The sequence below is a fragment of the Balaenoptera ricei genome, chromosome 6 (assembly GCF_028023285.1).
Source record: "Balaenoptera ricei isolate mBalRic1 chromosome 6, mBalRic1.hap2, whole genome shotgun sequence".
In the NCBI taxonomy this organism is placed as follows: Eukaryota; Metazoa; Chordata; class Mammalia; order Artiodactyla; family Balaenopteridae; genus Balaenoptera; species Balaenoptera ricei.
Genome location: NC_082644.1, coordinates 58,544,076 through 58,564,379, shown reverse-complemented (window position 1 = coordinate 58,564,379; position 20,304 = coordinate 58,544,076). Strand labels below are relative to the sequence as shown.

Here is a 20,304-nt window from a genome sequence, read left to right as displayed (position 1 = left end):
GGAGAATCTGTTCCAGTACACTTCCACCAAGAGGCAGAAAACAAATACTCCCAGAAAGAAACTTAGAAACTTATGAAGACATGAAGGACTAGAAAAAGCATCAATGTGTGGGTAACTCTAAACAAACAGTGACTTCATATAACATACGTATTATAACACATAATATATAAACGACAATAATTACTTCTTGTTGTCATGAGTTTTAGTTCAACATCTATTTTACGCACCCAGAACACCAAAAATGATGATAGGAGGAGTTCTAAGGCCACTACATTTATTATCGCAGCAATGTTTAAAGTACCAACTTATATTAAACTTCAGAAAACCAAGGAAGAATGTTTTGATCTCTGGGAAAACCACTTTAAAAAGAGTAAAAGGAGAAACACCATCAGAAGGGATAAACTGGAAATCTTTTTTAATTGAAAATTTCCAAGCAGGTAAGAAAAGGAGAAAAATGGAAACAAAGAACAGATGGGTCAAGTAGAAAATACATAAAAGATGATAGGATTAATATCAGTCACAGTAAATAAAAATGGACTATTCCAATTAGAAGACAAAGATTATCAAACTAAACTTAAAAAAAAGAAATATTTGGTGTCTACAAGGCACACTGACAAGACATAACAGATAAAGGTTGAAAGTAAAAAGATAGAAAAAGATATACCATGAAAATACTAACCAAAACAAAGCTGATATAGCTAAATTAATAACAAAGAAAAACACTGTAAGGCAAGAATAATTACTACAGATAAAAAGGTATAATTTATAATGATGCAAGAATTAATCTGGACTTCCCTGGTGGCACAGTGGTTAAGAATCCAACTGCCAATGCAGGGGAAAAGGGTTTGAGCCCTGGGCCGGGAAGATCCCACATGCCACAGAGCAACTGAGCCTGTGCGCCACAACTACTGAAGCCTGCGTGCCTAGAGCCCATGCTCCGCAACAAGAGAAGCCACTGCAATGAGAAGCCCGCGCACCGTAACAAAGAGTAGCCCCTGCTCGCTGCAACTAGAGAAAGCCTGCACGCAGCAACGAAGACCCAACGCAGCCAAAAATTAATTAATTAAAAAAATAAAGGAGCCAGATACTTAATATTTTAGGCTTTCAGGCCATATGCCTCTCTCACAACTATTCAACTCTGCTGTTGTAGCACAAAAGCAATCATATGTAGATACATATGATACATAGATACATATCTATGTAAATAGATGTGAGCAGCTGTGTTTCAAGTAAAACTTTATTAACAAAAACAGGTAGAGGTTCAAACTTATCCCAACGCCCATAGTTTGCCAATCCCTTCACTATACTACAATGCATTCCCTCCTAGAGAAGCTCTAGTAGCTTTTCATTAATACCACTAAATTTTAACTCTCTCTCAGTTTTTAAAACATTCTGACCTTAATCTTACTGGTAAATTTTTATTTTAATGCTTTTCTTATTAGGCTCAACCTACTTGAAGCAGGTTACTTTTGGGAGAATATGTATAACCTTTTACATATTTTAACTACAATACCAATTATATCAGAAATTAATCTATAATTGAGATTCAAACCCAAGGAGTTTGGCTTTAAAGTCACACTCATGACTAGGTCACCTCACACAGTTGTTGTGGGAATTAAAAGAAATAACATGTGCAGAAAAAGTACCTTGTTGACCCTAAATGACTCTTTAAATATTAGCTGCTATTGCATTAGAGCTTTTGATCTGGATGTTTTGGGTGACCATTCTTTTGTACCTGGTCTTATTAGAAAGTAAAATTAAAATATGAGAAAGCATAAAAAAAGAAATTAATCTATAAATAAAACGTTTCTAAAACCATAGTACTAGCATGCACTAAAGTCTCAGTGTGATGTCAAACACCTGTATTTACAGTTCTCCCTTTTGAATTTTTTTCCGTTATTAGTATTTAATTTTAATTGCTCACTCTGTATTTAATAAGGAGAATTATAACAAGGCCCCACTAATATATGCAACTAAGCAACAACAGTAAATATCTTCTTTTAATTAAACAAAATGATCATGTGTATAAAAAAGATCTAAATACGCAGAACTTAAAGACCTTCTCTCAGTTGCTCTCTTATTACAAAATGTAATTGTATGTACCACCACTGAACTTGTTATTTTTAATAAAAAAGATTTAAACAGTATAAAATGATATAAACAGGAAAGAAAACACCCTTCTCCATCAGGGAATCTATTCCTTCTTCCCTCTGTCTTCCCTACCGGTTTCCTCACACGCACCCTCGCTCATACTCTCTCTGTCTCTCTCTCTCTTCCACACACAAACACACACACACACACACACACACACACACACACACACACAGGGCATTTTAAAAACACAATCTAAGTCCAAATGACACATAGGATCAGGCTCAAATACCAGTTCTACACACAAAGCACACAAGTTATGATTCAGAAAACACAAAATCAGGTTCAAATCCCAGCTCTACAACTAAAACCAGTTTAATAATCACTTCCTAGCTTTGCATCTTCAGTAACTATTTATTTAACCTCTATTAGTCTGTTTCCATCTATAAAATGGGGGAAAAATCATACCCACCTCATGTGGCTGTAGTGAGCACTAACGTGAGAATTAAAATCACATGCCCATAGCATAGTGTTGATATACAGTCAAGCCTTAACACTCCTAGGTGATGCTATTACCACCGCCACCACTAACACCATCATTCTGGGCAAATCTTGTTAACATCTATTGTAGTTCCTCTACAAAACGGGAAAAGCAATGCCTCAAACGGTGTATGTAATAACTTTTTAAGGCATCCTGCAAGTTTGTCCTGTCCTTTCTCTCAAGAACTTAATGTTCCTTTGAGAACCTTTAAGAATTAAACAAGTCTATTTTTATTCCTGAGAAGAAACAAGAAGCTAACATTTTTCACTTTGTTTTTCATTACTGTATATATTTTTAAACCAATAGATTATTAAGAGATCTAATATGTCACTTTTTAAAGAACACTAATAAATAATCATAAATAGATGTGGTTAAAAGGCAATGTCAGAACAGGGTCCACTTTCTCAATTCCAATACATTTTAAAATGCACCAATCTGAGGGTTTATGTTTGTTGTTTTTGTTTTCAATTTTCTGCACTTAAAAGCACCACATGTTAATAACTGTATAATATAGTTGCTCTAACATTAGTTGATATAAACATTTCTTACCAAGTTACGCTTTTTTAGTGGAAGAAAGTAATAATAGTGGAAGAAAGAAAACATCAGTGCGTAGCAAGTAAGAAGTTCAGTGTAGAAACACAACTGCAGAAAAAGCCAATGATTATCTTCACCAACACAATTGTTAATCCTGAAGAAAAAAAGGAAAAAGAAAAAATATTTCAAACTTTAATGTTAATTTTAGGATGGTAAAACTAGAGGTAAACGCAAACACACACAAACTTCACATAAAGCACAAACTTCACATGTGCTTTACTTCACAGAGATAAGCTAAAGTCACTCAAACCTAAAAGCAAAGAGTACATAAGATATGACACAAATATGCCACGTCACATTTGTAAAGCACATTGTACTTTTTAAAGAAGTCCTGTGTATGATTCCCCTTCAACTCAACAACAACCCAGTGAGGCAGGGAAGAACAGATGGCAGCCTCCTTGCTTCACTGATACGAAAAAGGAACAAAGGAGTTAGGACAATTGCCAGAGAATGTACAGTTAGGAGAGACAGTGGTCAAGAGAACAAGAACGTTCTTCTGTATACTGCTCTTCCACTGCAGCATTCTAGCTGTGCAGACCAATTTGAATGATGTGAAGTAAAATAACTTAAACCTGCCACTCTGAAATACTGCTAAGCATTCACAATTTTTCTTACTTTTAAAATCTAACCTTGGTTCCTGAAAATAAACACATATTCAAAAGTACTTATAAATTCTTAGAGCTACATTTCCACCAATACAACAGTGAACCACAACTAGGAAAAAGGATTAATGTTATAATCCCAAAATATTCAAGATTAATGCAAGCTGACTATTTTATTGTTCCAAGGTTATTTATTGTACCTAAATTTTCAAAATATTTTACAATTCCAGCAGAAAACCCTAGTTCAAAACTACAAATTACCTTTCACAAATGTTTTCATTTCAGTATAGCATTACACTGCCACTGTTTGAAAAAATAAATAAATAGGGTCAAATTCCTAACTTAAATTGTTGTTTTAAAGGTGTGCTGTCTAACTATTTGTTAAAATCAGATCTATAACTGAACAGAAAACCTGGAAGAGGCATTTCTTAGACTAAAGAGTGCATGCTTCGTAAACAAGAAAACTTCCTGTGTTTTGTTATCTGCAAGCAGGGCTACCAGAGAAGGGTGCTTCTGTATGCACTCAAAAATACTCTTCAGTAGCTGTTGCTTGAAAGATGACTTATACTTGTCCCATCCTTTCTGTCCCCCCAAAATTTGAGAAATAACTGCTATGATCATGGCATTCTTCTTAAGCACAGAACTTTAAGAAACACTAAGATAATCTACATGTAAGAGTTCTTTTGGTAGCAAGTCCTTGGAAGGAGTGATTAGAGCCAAAAATAGAGTAAGCGTTGAGGTCATCAGAGAACTGACCTCCACATCTAAAGCTGTTAAGCAGTTAAGATAATGCAGTTTCTGAAAAAAATCAAAAATTCTCCTTGCTTCTAGTTTATACTGTACATTTCCCTCACTCTCTGAATATCTCAGCATTGCCCTATTAGGGAATTCAATCACATAAATCCCTAAATCTACTCAGGCCCCCTGGTCTACCCTCCCTTCCTATCCTCCAGCTCTTTGTACTTTCACTCTTCTTCCCACCAGTGTTTTGAGAAGGTGACTAAAACTATGGAGGCGCAAGGCCTAGGAACAGAGAGCTCACCCCAATCTTAGAATTTTGGTTAAACAGCACTTTATTTTGTCACAAAGTCAATCTTTATTCCTTGAAAATAAATAAATAAATAAAATCACTAATCTATATAGTACCAAAACAGTTCCTAGTTGATTATTTTTTAAGCTTAAGCTATTGCATTCACTTAAAAGGAGGTATCAATATCCAACCAACTATCCTGAACATTTATTATATTTTTAATCAGAAATATTACTCTAAAAAGTGTATAAAATTGAGTTTTTAAGTGTGATTATCCCTTACCTGAATACATGTTTTATATAGCTTTAAAAAATCTACTACTATTGCAACTGTAAACAGAAGACTGAGGTTTGTAAAATCACTTGAGAATTAATCTGTTTAAAGTCAAGGCACATTTTTTCAACACCAACTGTATGTTATATACTAAACTATCCTGTTGATGGAATTTTCAACTTTTTTACATAGTAACAAAGTGCTTTTACTTTTTCTTAATCTCAGGAAATTACCTTGTATTTAAACAATCAGTTTATAGTGAAAACCAAATTCTTACTAAAAGCTTGCTAATAATAACTTGTGTTATCAAAAATAAGGGAAACTCTAAATTGATTAGCATTACTAGGCAAAGCTAAACTCTACCCTGAGTCAAACTTAGATAAATACAATTATAAATTTAAGAAGATTATGTAGCTAACTTTGCATATATGCATGTATGTGTGTACAAACATAAATATATATGTATATAGATATATTTATAAAGTGCTACACCATACCAGTTTAAATATTTATACAGAGATCCCATGCTAGGAAAGCAGAATTAAATACAATATCTTTTTCACAGATTTTTGTGACAGCTTTGAAATGAGATACAATGAAGAACTCTCACAGCATTTGTTTTCAAAAATTCTATTTCTCAACTGAACATTTTCTTTAAATATTACAAGAGAGCCCCCTATTGACGAAAAATGTTGGCAGTTCAGCAGAATCAGCTGAACCACTTTTTACACATCCAGCCAGCATGTAATGTTAATACCTATTACCAATTCAAAACACTGAAAAAGCTGAAAGTGCGTGAAATGAGGTATAAGGGTATCTGAAATGTGTTACTCTTTAATTAAACAAATTGGAAGGGAAAGACAAACAATGAGATGTATACGGTTTATTACAGTTACAAACAATAACAGCTACTATATTTATATTTAAGTATTTTCTATGTCAGATACTACACTGAATGCTTTACATACATTGCCTCATTTAATAAAACCACCTTCGTTCTTTTGTATATTTGGGTGCATGTTAATTCTTAGTTTTCTGCTCAAATATCTCCTTGTGAGAAAACATAGGATCTCTGGAAAAAATGACTTTGGGAGTTGATAAAACCATATGATCAAATAAAGGGATCTTCATTAAAAGGTTTTCTTAAACTGTATAACTCTAATATAACCTTTGTTTAAATCTGCTAAGTGCTAAGATTTATTTTTTATTACCTTTTTTTCCAAAAAGCGAATTACTTAGTTCTTACCATGGACAGTGATGATCCATTCTCCTAACACAGTGGCCACAGCGGCTGCAGTGATGGGAGCGCTTTGGTCTCATCAAATTACACTTGTTACACAATTCCCAGAACTCCCTTTCTAGAGAAGGAAATTAAAATCCATTTAATAAAGGCACATGAATAATGCTGAAATTTAGCAACAAGTGTTTAGAAGAGTTTATAGGAATTCTTCGATATATATGTCTAAGTCTCCAGTGTAAATGTTTGCCAAAAATGTTGCTGCTCTATTCTATGCATGTTTTATTTTGTACGTTTCTAATTTTAAACACTATAAAAATAAGACACTATTAATAGTCAAGCTAAGAGGTAGAAAACAACATATTTGAGTTTAAGCATATTGCTGTAAGTAAAATTTAATGACAAAACCCTGAAGTACAACCAAATTATTACATTAAAACAGAATTATATTTAAACAAATTAATTTCTAGAAATTTATTATCTAAAGGCTCTAAAGAAGAAATAATGCTGAGTATTGGTTTCATAGATTAATAAGTCAAAATCAATCGTATGATATCGTAAGAAAAACAGAGATGGCATCCCCCCAAACTCCCCACACGAAACCATTTTTTTAAATATTAATGGATTCATTTGGGAATGTTTATGAGAGAGGGTTGGAAAAAGATTTCAGATGGGTTTAAGAGGTACTAGAATAGTTTCAGAAGTGAAGAAGATTACAAGAAGATTACTATTGAACGGAAATAACGGAGTTCTTTACAAAATTCTATCCTACCACCAAGTAGCAATTTCCTCTAGTCTGTTGTGAAAGAGCACACAATTAAGCTTTGTGCTAAAAACATGAAGTTTACAGGAATAAAGGGAAAAGTCATTTGTTTTCATTAAGAACTGCTCTAATTAGATCCATAAAAACTCTATGGGACAGTCATCTACCAAGATAAGACAATTGTTATATAGAAGATATCATTCTAATATTTCTTGAAATGGAATTTTACTTTTATAAAAATTCTTAAACTTTATATCACTTATGGAAAACTATATCCTAACCTCACTAAAAGTATGGGCATAGTAAAATTAACCTAACTCCAATACTCAGAGTGAGTATTAGTATATGCAAAGTGTGACCTAGCACACAGTAGGTAGTAACTAAATCCTTGCTAAAGCATGAAAAGTTTAAAATTTTTTTAAATGAAAGATTCTAAATATAAGTAATAGAATTGTGGGTAGTTTTCAATTTTCTAAAAAGATACCCTATTTTAATTCCATTATTTCTAGTTTAATGGCCAGAAGTAAAATCAATATACTGGAATTTTATAGTAAAGTGTTGGAAAAACATTCTGCTACAAATGCCTCTGAAGAAATCAATAAAGTATGAATAAAAGCTATATCAAATCAACTGTTCATTCCAATAATATGAAAGTTGAGGAATTATCTTTTACATTTAAAATATTTCACTTTAAAATAAAATTCTCTTCCATTTCTTACTTACAATTCTTATTTTAATGAAAACATATTACATGAGAGAGCAACAATATTAAAGTTTAATTTAGGTACAATTAAACTATGATAATTTAACTGTTAGTGAAACAGAAATATTTCATACATAGCATAATACAAGGTCACAAGCATGTCACTTTTTTTTCCCCCCTAGATGTTAGTGGATGTTAGATGTACCCAAATATCCCAATGTTAAAACTCTGAATTCACATACTACAAGGAATATGGTCAGGAAGCAGACTCTCTTCGATGAGCCGATTTTCATTAAAAGACAACATGAAAACTTTATGTTCTTAAACCAGCCCCTTAAAAAATAAATATGGGGTATTCACTATTGGCAATTTCAGCACATAATACTGCAAAGAATAAATTATTTATTTCATACTTAAAATGCTGTATCCTCAGAAAAGAGCGTTTGGCTAGAGTCAGAGAAAGATTGTAATTCATTCTGTAGTGTAGACTATGGTTGGCAAACTACAGTCCACAGGGAAATCCAGGCCACCACCTGTTTTTGTGTGACCCATGAGGTAAGAATGTTTTTTACAAATTTAAATGATTGAAAATGATAATGATCATAACAATAATAATTTGTGGCATATAAAAATCTTGGAATTTAAATTTCAGTGTCTATAAATAAAGCTTTATTTGAACACAGCTATGCCCGTTCATTTACATATTTCTATGGCTGCTTTTGAGCTACAATGACAGAGCTGAGGACTTGTGACAGAGACCATATGGTCCATAAAGCTAAAAATATTTGCTATCTGGCCCTTAACAGTACTGAAGAACGTGCTGACCTATGGTCTGGAACATAAATTTGTTCAAAGAAAGGGTTTGAGCCATTTAAGGCTCAATTTAAGATGTAAGAATCTAAAATGAAAAATACCAATGAAAAAGCACATTTTCACACACAAGTACACACACACATTTATGTTTTTAGAAAAGAAAAAAAATCACTATTTTTAAAATCCAGAAATTAAAGTATCATCTATGTTTTTGCTTTGCAGAGCAAGAAAAAAGCCATCCATCTTAACCTACCACCCTATGTATCTATAAACCATTTCTTAGTCTTCTCCCTTTTTTCTTCTTCCGGGTTTATTCATGTCCAAATAGGATCTTGGTGACTGATACATTCTGGTGTCTGATGATCACCTACAAGACTTTTGTACTACCCATCTAACAAAATAAAATAAAAGCCTATGGGAGACAGAATCCAACTGCTAATTTATGGTAGCTATAGAAGATAAAAAATTAACAGATACATTTTTTAAAGGAAAGAAAAATCAAAACATAAAACAAATAAAAGAAAAAAGGTAAACTCTATAAATGATAGATGCTCTTTAATGTAAGGTAAACAGCATCTCATTGTTTAACAGGGAAACTTATTAATGCTGTAAATGCATGAATGACTATAAAGCAAGATTTGGTTTGGTTTATCCCTCAAAAAGGAAGGAATCACCTTCTATTTGAGTCTTTTAAAAGACTCACATATTAGGGGGCCTTTTCTCAATTACTATATCTCAAATCACAAAGTAATGTTTTGGGGAGAAAAATATAACTTGAAACTACAAAAATCAATACAAGGGTTGGGTTTTAACAGAGGTTTTCTGACAGAATCGGTTGCCACTGTAGCTCTGTAACAATACCAAGAGACTTTGGAAACATTAAAATGTGATAAATGAATGCATGTTTTTTTGGTTGGGCAAATGGGAACTCTTCACTGAAGAGAAACAGGCCAAATGTCAATGAGACCAGATATAATGCAGATATCCAAATAGTTGGCAAGACGCCATGGTGTCCTCCATCACTGGAGTCTATAAGCTAAAGGTAACACAGCAGTTTCAGGTGGATTCAATCTGACCCACAGGTATAATCTGTTTGGTATTTATTTTAAAACAATGCTTTAAAAATTTTGAATTAGTTGCCAATATTTTTTAAAATCATGAAATGTCTCATAAAAATTGAGATTCCATATTTTCTCTTCAAAAATTGCAATATCTAATAATACCAGGCCTGTATGACTATTTCACTGTAGCCGAACAGTGCCACTCCCTTTAGATAAGATATGAGATTTTCAATGTAAAATAGTTCCTCCCTGGCCCCTTTCACTGATTTGCAGTATCTGACAGATGTAGGCATTTGAATGTTTGACCACAGCAAACTAAAGATTTCATCAGAAATGAGTCCTGAGTTAGGAAAAGCCTGCTTCTTTGATTTTCTGATAACATTGGGTTTTAGAGTTGAAGTAGAAAATACATGTATCAATATTTTAGAGAGCCTTTGGTTTAGGCTAGTAGAGAAGAGGGATTCTATACAAATTACAGAGTGCCATCCTCCCTGACCAAACACAGGTACACGCGCGCGCACACACACACAATAACCGCTAAATGACAGTGATACTGCTTCTATAAATTAAGAAAAACTAAATATTCAAGATAATTTTCAGAAACTTCTACATAAACATCAGTGTCATATCATTCCCACTTAATCGTTAAACTTGCAAGACCAAGTAAGCCCCAAATGATGGATCTCAAAAAACAATCAGAAACTCAAGGGAGGCTATCTAAGTGACTTGCCAGTTAATCTAATTTTGGAAAGAATTAGTACATTGGTTCCCAAGCTTTGTGACACACTAGAATCACCTTGGATCTTTCAAAAATACGGATACCTGGCTCTCACCCCCAGATATTCTGATTTAATTAATATGGGATGTGATCTGGACATTGAGATTTTTTAAAGCTCCCCACGTGGTTCTAACGTACAGCAAGTTCGGAAACTACTATAAAAAATTTTCTGGTTCTATAATGTATAACAAAGACATATAAATTTCTTTCTAGAAGAAAGTACAGAGAGTTCTCAAAGCTTACATAGCAAATGATGGAAAAGTGAAACTTGGGAAAGAGGGTAAAGGAGGTTTACTATATCTGGCATGTAATAAAACAAGCAATACATTTGTAATTTTTTTGTGTTGCCTGAATGGTTGCTATGCAATAAAGTGACCAAAAATTACCTTCATTGACACTAGAATAAAAGGCTTTCAAAATTTTCACTGAATTGTTCGAACTTGAAGAAATACAGGCAATAGTATTATAATACTACAAATATTTAAGCAACATTATATCAATAATATCATGAGGTAAGTGGCACCATCAAAAAATTCCTTTACTAAATAAAAATATAATTTCTCAGTAATTATATATCATTCAACAAATATTTACCTAGCAACTATTACTAAGTGACAGAGACTATTTAGGCACTAAGGATACAGTACTGAACAAATGAAGAAAACAAAACAAAGAATCTACACCCTCACAGAGGTTATATAGATCTAGAGTGGGAGGAGGGAGAGACAAATAAATAAACAAGTAAACTGAAAAGGAGAGCCAGAGAGTGGGGGATATGAGGAGTCAGCTGAGATTTGTGGTTTTAAATTGGGAAGTCTGGAAAGGAAACAATTGAGGAAAGACTTGAAAGTGGCGTTACATGACATATATAATTAATATACTAAAGGCAGTCAAATACATTAATAAAGATGATAATTCCGGCATTGTAAAACTGATAAATCTGAAGGGTACCATACCTCCATGTGGGATCTTTGGGTTCTCAGGGAGTCTTCCTGGATCAGTTATTGAGGCCCTCACTAAGGCAACCAGACAAAATATGGCAATGCCATAGAATACTTGGAAATAAACAAACAAATAAGTAAATAAATAAAATTAGTATTTACCCTTCAAAACATTTTTTCAACAAGCATATCTAAAGGATAAATGTATATTTTAATTAATACCATCAGGATAAATAATTTTCAAATATAAGATGGAAAGATGATTAATTCATTTCATTCATCAAATAATACTGCCAAGAGGATTATCTAAAATGTACTAATTTTAAATAGTTATTTTGTATAATAATAACTGATAAACTTGTTATAAACCAGATTCTTTATTAACAGAAATTCCCTACTAATATTGGTATAAATGAATCCCTTTTAATTATTACATGTACTATATTTGACAGAATCAAAGCAGCATTTTTAAACCTATTCTACAATTAAACTTTTTCATTAACTCTAAGTGGCTAGCTTCAAAATTACATTGGGTTAGTGATGTTCAATTGCTCTTTTCAATAGATCCTAAGATAGTTAATTTGAAAATAAAGAATCTAGAAATTGTTGTGTTTCAAAATGAATAACTAGAAAAAATAACAGTAAAGGAAAATATATTCATTCATTTATAATTCTACCTTTTAGATGAAAAAGAAATAGGCATTTTGTTGGGGGGATAAAGGCACTGCACCTGTAATAGGAAACTTAGTTCAAGTGCTAACTCCAGGACTGACTGCATGGTATTGGTCAGTTTTATCATTTGTAAAACAGATTATACTTCCCAGAGCTCTTATGAGATCAAAAAGACATAATGTACATGAAAACTATAAATGCCATGTACATGTAAAACATATCACTACAATCTTATTCTTTTAATCATAAGCAAACCATCACCATTAAACTATAGGAGAAAATAATTATCCAGAAGTTCAAAGTATTATCATAATCAAAATCATAATCAATAATTTTTATATCATGAAACTTTTTCTCAATAACGTGTATCATAATCATTCTTAAAACTCCTTCCACATTTGCAATAAGTATATAACAGAAACAATAAAAATACACACAGACCTATATAAATAGCACTACTGTGCCAGTCTTTTATTAAACAAAATGGTCTCTATATATTTTGTAGGGTTAGATATGAAGATATCACATTTATCTAACCCTGCAAAATATATAAAGGCCATTCTTTTTAAAAATGTCCATAATTTAGTAAATAACATCATATTAATAGCACTGAATAATATTAAAAGTAAGGTTATTATAGTGGTATTATACTCCAAAAACATTCACAATGAGAAAAATCTTGAATTATCCAAAGAAATAAATAAAGATCTAGCAACTTACTTATTATTAATATGCCTGGAATATGTCCTTCTTCATAGTGAGGAAAGAGGACAATTTTGGGAATTAAAACAAAGTTGTATAACCAGACAAAGACAATCAAACCCATGCAGCACCAACCATGTGGGTCAACAACAAAGTGAATCCGGAGACCCATTTTGCAGTCCTATGACTGCCTGCCAACCCACAAGGAAAGATGAACCTAAGGAAAGGGAAAAAGAAAAAATTACTTATATAGGAAAAATTATTCGAATAAAACAAAACTACCTTTTTGGCAACTATGAAATGACACTTAAATTTTCTTTCTATGTATATTTTTGACAAAATAGGACACTTTGGAAAACAAAGGGAAGTTTCAGGCTATTAAAATTTCACCATAAGCTTCAAATAATTTAATTTCAATTTTCATATGAATTGCAATCATAGAGTATAAACTGGCATTACCTTCTGAAGTTAAACACAAGTCTGCCCTTAACTCAGCAATTCCATGTGTAAATTCAAGAGAAATGAGTGCACATATTCACCAAAAGATATGATTAAAACTACTAAAAAGTTTTGTACGTAAGACTAACTGATGGTAATACAAATCAAAAGAGTGCTCATCTTGTGGTGGGAGGGGTGTTTATTAATTGGGAAGGGAAATGGGGGAAATTCTGAGGAGCCAGAAATGTTCTATATGTTGACCTGTTGCCTTACAGATATACACATATGTAAAAACTCACTGAGCTATATACACTTAAGATTTGTTCAACTTAATTTAATTTTAAACCACAACAAAATGCTTAAAAATCATTTTGAAAAATTATAATAAAAAGTGAAAAGTAGTTACAAATTGCCAAAAATACTTAAATTCATGGAATGAAGCCCAGCTAATATTACTATCAATTCGAGAAGACTCCTGCTTAAATGGGGCTTTTTTCAGTTCAGCGTTAACAAAATGCTAATAGGCCTCACAATGAGAGGCTTAAAGTTAAGATACTTCTACATATGGTATTAAAAAAGTGACCTAAAATATATCCTTACTTTAGTAGCTATAACTTATAAACTTTAAATAATAAATTACTATATGAGGTCTAGGGGGCAACTTTTTTACATAAAATACAATGAAATAATACAATAATACACTAGGACAATGTTTCTCAAACCTATAAGCAAACTGGAATCAGTTGAAGAGCTTTTTAAAAATACTTATTCCCAGACCTCATTCCAGATGTACTGAATCATAATTCTTTACAGAGTAATGCTCAAAAACCTATAAAATGTTCTAAAATGCTCCCCAGGTGTCTCGATACAGCTGACTGGTATCCAGGAAACACGGATCCAGGAGCTTCACTAATACTTCAATGTACAGCAATGAGCTGAACTCAGTTCAACAAATATTCATTGAGCCTCCACTATATACTAGTCACTTGCTAGACACTGTAGATACAATGATGAATAAGACATGGTCTTTGCTTAAAGGAACTAACAGTCTAATTGGGAAAAGAGTCATAAAATGGGTTTAATATAATACATTCCAGGGATGTGGACAAGATCTTACTATAGGCACAGAAAGATGGGGACTGATTAAATCAGGGCAAGACCCCCTGCAGGGGAGTGAGCTGAGTTCAATCTTAAAAGAAGAGTAAAAGTTATCCAAGCAAAGAAAAGTGACAACAATACTGCAAACAGAAGGAAGAGCAGGAGGTAGACAAGAGTAAAAATTGTAGGAGGTATTACAAACTGCCGTGAGAAATCACAAACCTTTCAGTGGAGAGCAAGTGGTAAGAAATAAAGGGCTATATCATGATGGATATAAAGATGCCATTCTTAGGCACTGGAAAGCTACTAAAGCAGGCGGGTAACATAATGAGGTTTGTATTTTAAATAAAGGATTAAAGCTCTGGTGTGGAGGATGAAATTAAAGACAAAGATCATTTAGGCTAAGAGAAGGCAAAAGCCAAAATTAGTTTTGGAGAGATCGACTGAAGAAACAGAATCAAACCAGTAAGCTTCTGGAGGATGACTCCCAGATTTCCAGCTTACATCCCAGACTACTTCATTCTAAGGATAATTTATCATCAGTTGAAGAGCCTCAGGGTACTACACCCTTTAGAGGCCTTGCCAATGTTCTTTAAAGTTACAAAGCTACCAGGACAAAGAAAAAAAGATTAAGGATTAATTTTAAAAGAATACCCCTATCCTATTATCCCTAGAACCTGGAAACACTGGGACAGCAGAAAAAAAGACAAGAACTCAAACTCACCACCCAACTCTTTAAATCAGATATGGTCTCAGTTAGCACTTATGTATGAATTTTAAAATAGGAATAATGCCTAGGCCTTTAAAAAAGTAAAAGTTGAACTTCATTACCTTTTAATTTAAAAATTAAAAGACCTATCAGTATCACTAAAGTGAGGAAAGTCACAGAGGATTTAATTTTCTAGGTATGATTATTTTAAAAGCTAAATGAACTCAAATACAAATGACAAGCTATCAACATACCTAAAAAGAGAAACATTAAAAAGAATGTTTATTTTTATAGTCTTGCCAACCATCAAGTGCTAAAAGAATGACAGAAGGCTCTGTCTCTCAACATGTTCAATATCATTAACTTCATGTACTTTCTTTCTTTTAATGTTTCAGTTCCATTCACGACTAAAAAAACAGACAACGAATTCTAGTAACTACACAGAACAGAGTAATTTCATTACTTATTTCTAAATGTATTAGTATTAGAAACAGAAAAGCATACAAGCCAGCAAAACAAGTAGCAAAATTATCACACTCATTTGTTTTTTTAAACTCTATTTTTATTCTCCTCTACCAGAGAATAACAAATTTTTCTTATCACTGCAAGAGTTCCTCACAACAGAAACTATAAATGAAAAGTATAGTTTAAAATGTGTCTGTTTTTCCTGGATATAAACATACACAGACAACAAGCTCTAAAAGAACAAGCATCCCCAAGGAAAAGTACGCTAAGGAGAGAAAAATAAAACAATGAACAAATAAGATGTTGAATACTTTTTTAAATACCTGAGTAGTGAAAATTAATCCACATAATTAGTGCCACATAATCCTTACAACTAGATTGTAGAGAAGAAAACAGTAGCCTTCCAAGAGCTACAAATCAGATTACAACCAGAAACGTGTAACTGGTAAAGTTGCAGGATCACTCCACTCAGCTATTATCTACCAGGCGTGGCTCACGGCTGAACAGAAACTATTACACATCCTGAGCAACAACCAAACTGAACACAATGCTGCTACTCAGTCTTAAGGGTGGCTTCTGTAAATACTTTCATCAGCTAGAGAATCCAACATATTAATCTGTATATTAAATGGTGAGCTCATAACTCTTTGATGTAACTAGTGGACACACTGGTATTTCAACATTTTTGAAGATTGATATCTGGTAACTATACTTGAGCACTCTAACTTCATTAATGATGTAAATTACTACAGCACTGACTTTTTTTTTTTAAAGAAATTATAACTCAACTCTAATAAACTAGACTAGATCTAGATTTGCATACGGCTACCCACACATAGTGTTGAGTGAAAAGAGGCAAATTATATAGGCAAAATCTATGGTGGGGGGAAATATCCTAACAGTAGCTTCCTGGAGGGAGGGGCGGATAAAGACAAACAGGAAAAAGCATAAGGGAACTTTCTGGGGTGCTGATAAAGATCTCTATCTTAACAGGAGTTTGAGATACACAGGTCATACATTTGTTGAAACTAGGCAATACACAAGATTGGTGCATTTCATGGTATGTAAATTCACCTTTAAAAAACCCTTTAAACCAATAATGAACTCTATCTAGTTAATGATATGGATGCTGTATTATTGGGGAGAGGGGGAAGGAAGTATACTGATGTCTGCAATTTACTTTCAAATGGATCTCCCCAAAACATGGACTGATGTGTGGACACAGAGATGGATGAGTATGTGATATAGTTCAGTAAAATACTGGTTGTAGAATCTAGGTGATGGGTATTCAGATGTACGTTGTATAACATGATTCTTTTTTTGTTAGAAAAAATATATGTATAAGTAATTTCTGTATGGGCAGAAGAAAACACATCTACCAAACTGTTAACAGTGGTTACCACTGGGCTGAGGAAGGAAAGAGTAGTGAGAAGGAATGCTGTCACATTTTATATACATATTTATGTGTTCATGTAAGTTTATTAATAGACATATGTACTTCTAAATTCTTCTCGACCAACTGAAAAATAAAGATAGCCAATGAGGTGTGATTCGACATTACAACCTCACAAACAAAATTTTTACTTTTAGCCTCTCTTTATCACTATGTATTATCCTTATATGAAATGCTTTTAAAATTAATATCTTTAAAAATGCAGCACAGAAGCATCAGCTGTAAAGCCATATAAGACTTATAATTCAGGAAGATGTTTCTGAAACTTGTATTATTTACAGATTTTTTTCTCTATGGAGAAAGCCTTATTTAAGAAAATGTGGAGTTAAAATTTAATATGAAAAATTTTATATAAACATAAAGTAACTATCTTTTTTTTGCAAATGAAAGATTGTTAAATTCATCTAAACATAACACTTTACGGATACTACGCTGCACGATTCAGAAACATATTCCCATTAAAATTAAATGCACTTACCACCTGCAAATTCACTGAGATGTGTTGTAATTGTTCTGGTACTTGCATTTAGAGGTTTTATCTTGATTCATTCTTTTTTTTTTATTACATCCCAACAAATGGATCTCTCCTCAAGAGCAGTTCTCCGTGTGAATCTATTAATGGTTTAACAAATAATATCTCACAACAAAGATAAAAATTGTAAGCAACTAAATATTCTAACCATAAAAATGTCAATTACGAAAAAAAAACGTTTAAATTTAGAAATAAAGTGATTTAACTCCACTTAATTCTATGCTTTCATATCTAATCCAGCCAGCCCCCCAAAATCTTTATATGATTACCATTATACATGAACGTTCTCTCTTTTGAAACCACCCGGTTCCCATAAAATCAAATTAGTATTACATGTCGAGCATTTGGGCTTCATCAAACTTACTGACCACAAATCACAAAATGACAATAAATTCTGAGGTCACTGATGTGACAAAATCCAATGTAATATCTATCAAGATATTAGGCCTGGACTATCTAATCACAATTGATAAACATAAAATAAAGAGTTTAAAATAGAAGCACATATTAGTTTAACTGTTTTAAGGAAAAAAGTTATCCTCCTATAATGAAACCATTAAGAGAATCAACCATTAAAGTTAGTTTCTACAGTTCAGGCTTAAACAATAATACTGTAAAGAGTTCTAAAAAACATATACTGATTCAGTATTTCACTAATTCAATCATTATCTATATTACTACGCCTTGGCACTGGTATAGATAAAAAAGAGACCATCCTTATTCTCAATAGAAACAAACTAGTAAACAGACATGATCAATACCAAGTAAGACAAAGTAAGACAGAGGGCAAGGGGGCAATAATGCTTCTCATACAGGAAGGGTGTTGGTTCATGGAACTTTTCAGTTACGTAAATATTTGTGTGTACGAGGTTGCAATAAAAAATTTATTTCTTTCGGTAAGTTACCATCAGGAAAAGATTTCTGGAGAGAACAAAACCTGAGGATGAAGAATGGAGGCTCTTAATGAACAAGAGAGCAGAGTACGCAAAGGTATAAGGGCAGGCAAAGAAAATCTAAGTAAACTGAAATGACTAGAGTCATCACATATGGAAGAATGGGATAAAACGCGTTTAACCTTTCGACCACAAGCATCTTTAAGAAATATAGTTCAGGACATCTGGTAATATATACACAGAAATATATGAGATATGTGAGTATGTATTTCACATATATAAAATATATAACTGAAAAAGTTTAATGAAGTGATATTCACCCTGACTATATGTGACGTACTCTGATACTGTACTATTTTATTATATTTCACTTTAATAAAAATATATAATGCTGGTCACAGCCTACTAGACTGATTTCATGACCTATAAGAAGAGAGTGATCTAAGAATAAAAAAACACTGTTAAACCATGCCAATGACTTTGGACTTCACCCTGAAGACAGTAGTTTGGAAAGTACTGAAGGATTAAAGGCAGAAGAATGCCATGATGAAATGTGCATTTTGGAAAGAAGAGCAACACTTTGAAGAATGAACTTGGGTGGATGGATAAAGTTCCAAGACTGACTATATGAAATAAGCTAGGCTTACTGGTTACTCAGGTGAGAAATGAGGACACATGGTAAGTACCCCAAAAGCAGTTAACTTCTAAAGGAAGTGGGGAGGGGAGGGGGGTGAGGAAGGAACACTTAAGACAGGAGGTATGCTGGAAAAGGGCAGAATAAGAACCTAATGAGTAAAACTGATAGGACGTGGTAATCAATCATGCAAAGGGCAGATGCTAGGATGACTCCCAAGTTTTTGGCTTAGGGTCTAGGTGAATGGTGGTACCATTCTCCAAGAAAGGAAATAAAGGACAAGTTGTGAGTTTGCTCTGCATACTGCTTACCATAGCAATAGGAATCTATTACATACTGAGGATGTGGAAAAAAACATCAAAATCATTATCATTACATTTCCATTCCCCTTACAGACTTTTTTTTTAAACTGTACTTTCTCCCAGGGTCACTTTTTCTATGGTCCATGATTGTTAGATTGTGAAATATAACTTGTTTATACTCTAACTTTCTAAGCTAATTTAAAGTGGTCTCTTTGGCTGCACATTTGATTCTTAGAGACAAAATACAGAATGATCTAGTAAAGGAGCTGCTACTCTAGTGGCAATGAATGAATTCGTCTTCCTCTAGAAGACATCTCAAGCAGAATTAAGTGTGGTACAATGAAGTGCTCTGAAACATGGCCAAAGTCAGTAATGCTGCTCAGGCTATGACTCTAGGGTGGCTTCTTACTGTTGCAGCAAAACAGCAGTTTCCATCAGTAACATTAGGTAACAGCACAAGCCAACCATCCCTGAGTCAAACCCTAGTCACTCACTGGCTTAAAATCAAGGAAAAAATCCTATTTTACATTTACAGTTATCAGAACTACATCACAGTCATAGCACCCAAAATGAGATGAACATTTTATCTAGTTCAGCATCGCCATCACTGTGGAATCAAATCTCACCCACGTGATATAAAAGCAATTCTAGTCTTAAAAACCCAAGAAATTTTGTGATAACAAAGAATATCTCAAAGTTCTATAACTACAAAATGTTGTCAAGTATTTTAACATTGCTACGTCTGAGACTGCAATCGACAATTTACAGGGCAAACAAACAAACAAAATCCCCCCCCCCAGGGTCAAAACAAAATGGTTAATATACAAATATATAAAATTTAAACCTTATTACTGCAGCTTAAAATGAATCTTACATATTTATACAGCTATTTAATTTCTGATTTTATCAACTCTGAAAAACTGGTCAAGTAATTCTACCTAAAATAACCAGATATAGCTGTCTTTAATAATTAGCCAAA

General features: G+C 33.0%; 1 protein-coding gene across 2 annotated transcripts in view; it reads right to left on the bottom strand.

The window, feature by feature from the left end:
* Nucleotides 1–20,304, bottom strand: part of ZDHHC21 (zinc finger DHHC-type palmitoyltransferase 21) — a 60,534-nt gene that overhangs the window by 35,690 nt on the left and 4,540 nt on the right. Inside the window, exons 2-6 of one of the 2 annotated variants that reach the window (XM_059926417.1) lie at nucleotides 17,443–17,576; nucleotides 12,820–13,018; nucleotides 11,443–11,541; nucleotides 6,378–6,489; nucleotides 3,182–3,320 (exon numbers count right to left, since the gene is read on the bottom strand). In XM_059926417.1, the coding sequence (XP_059782400.1) occupies nucleotides 3,182–3,320; nucleotides 6,378–6,489; nucleotides 11,443–11,541; nucleotides 12,820–12,973 (504 nt within the window). In that variant the 5' untranslated portion in view covers nucleotides 12,974–13,018; nucleotides 17,443–17,576. The remainder of the gene's footprint in view (nucleotides 1–3,181; nucleotides 3,321–6,377; nucleotides 6,490–11,442; nucleotides 11,542–12,819; nucleotides 13,019–17,442; nucleotides 17,577–20,304) is intronic. The other variant, XM_059926419.1, reaches the window with a different exon arrangement.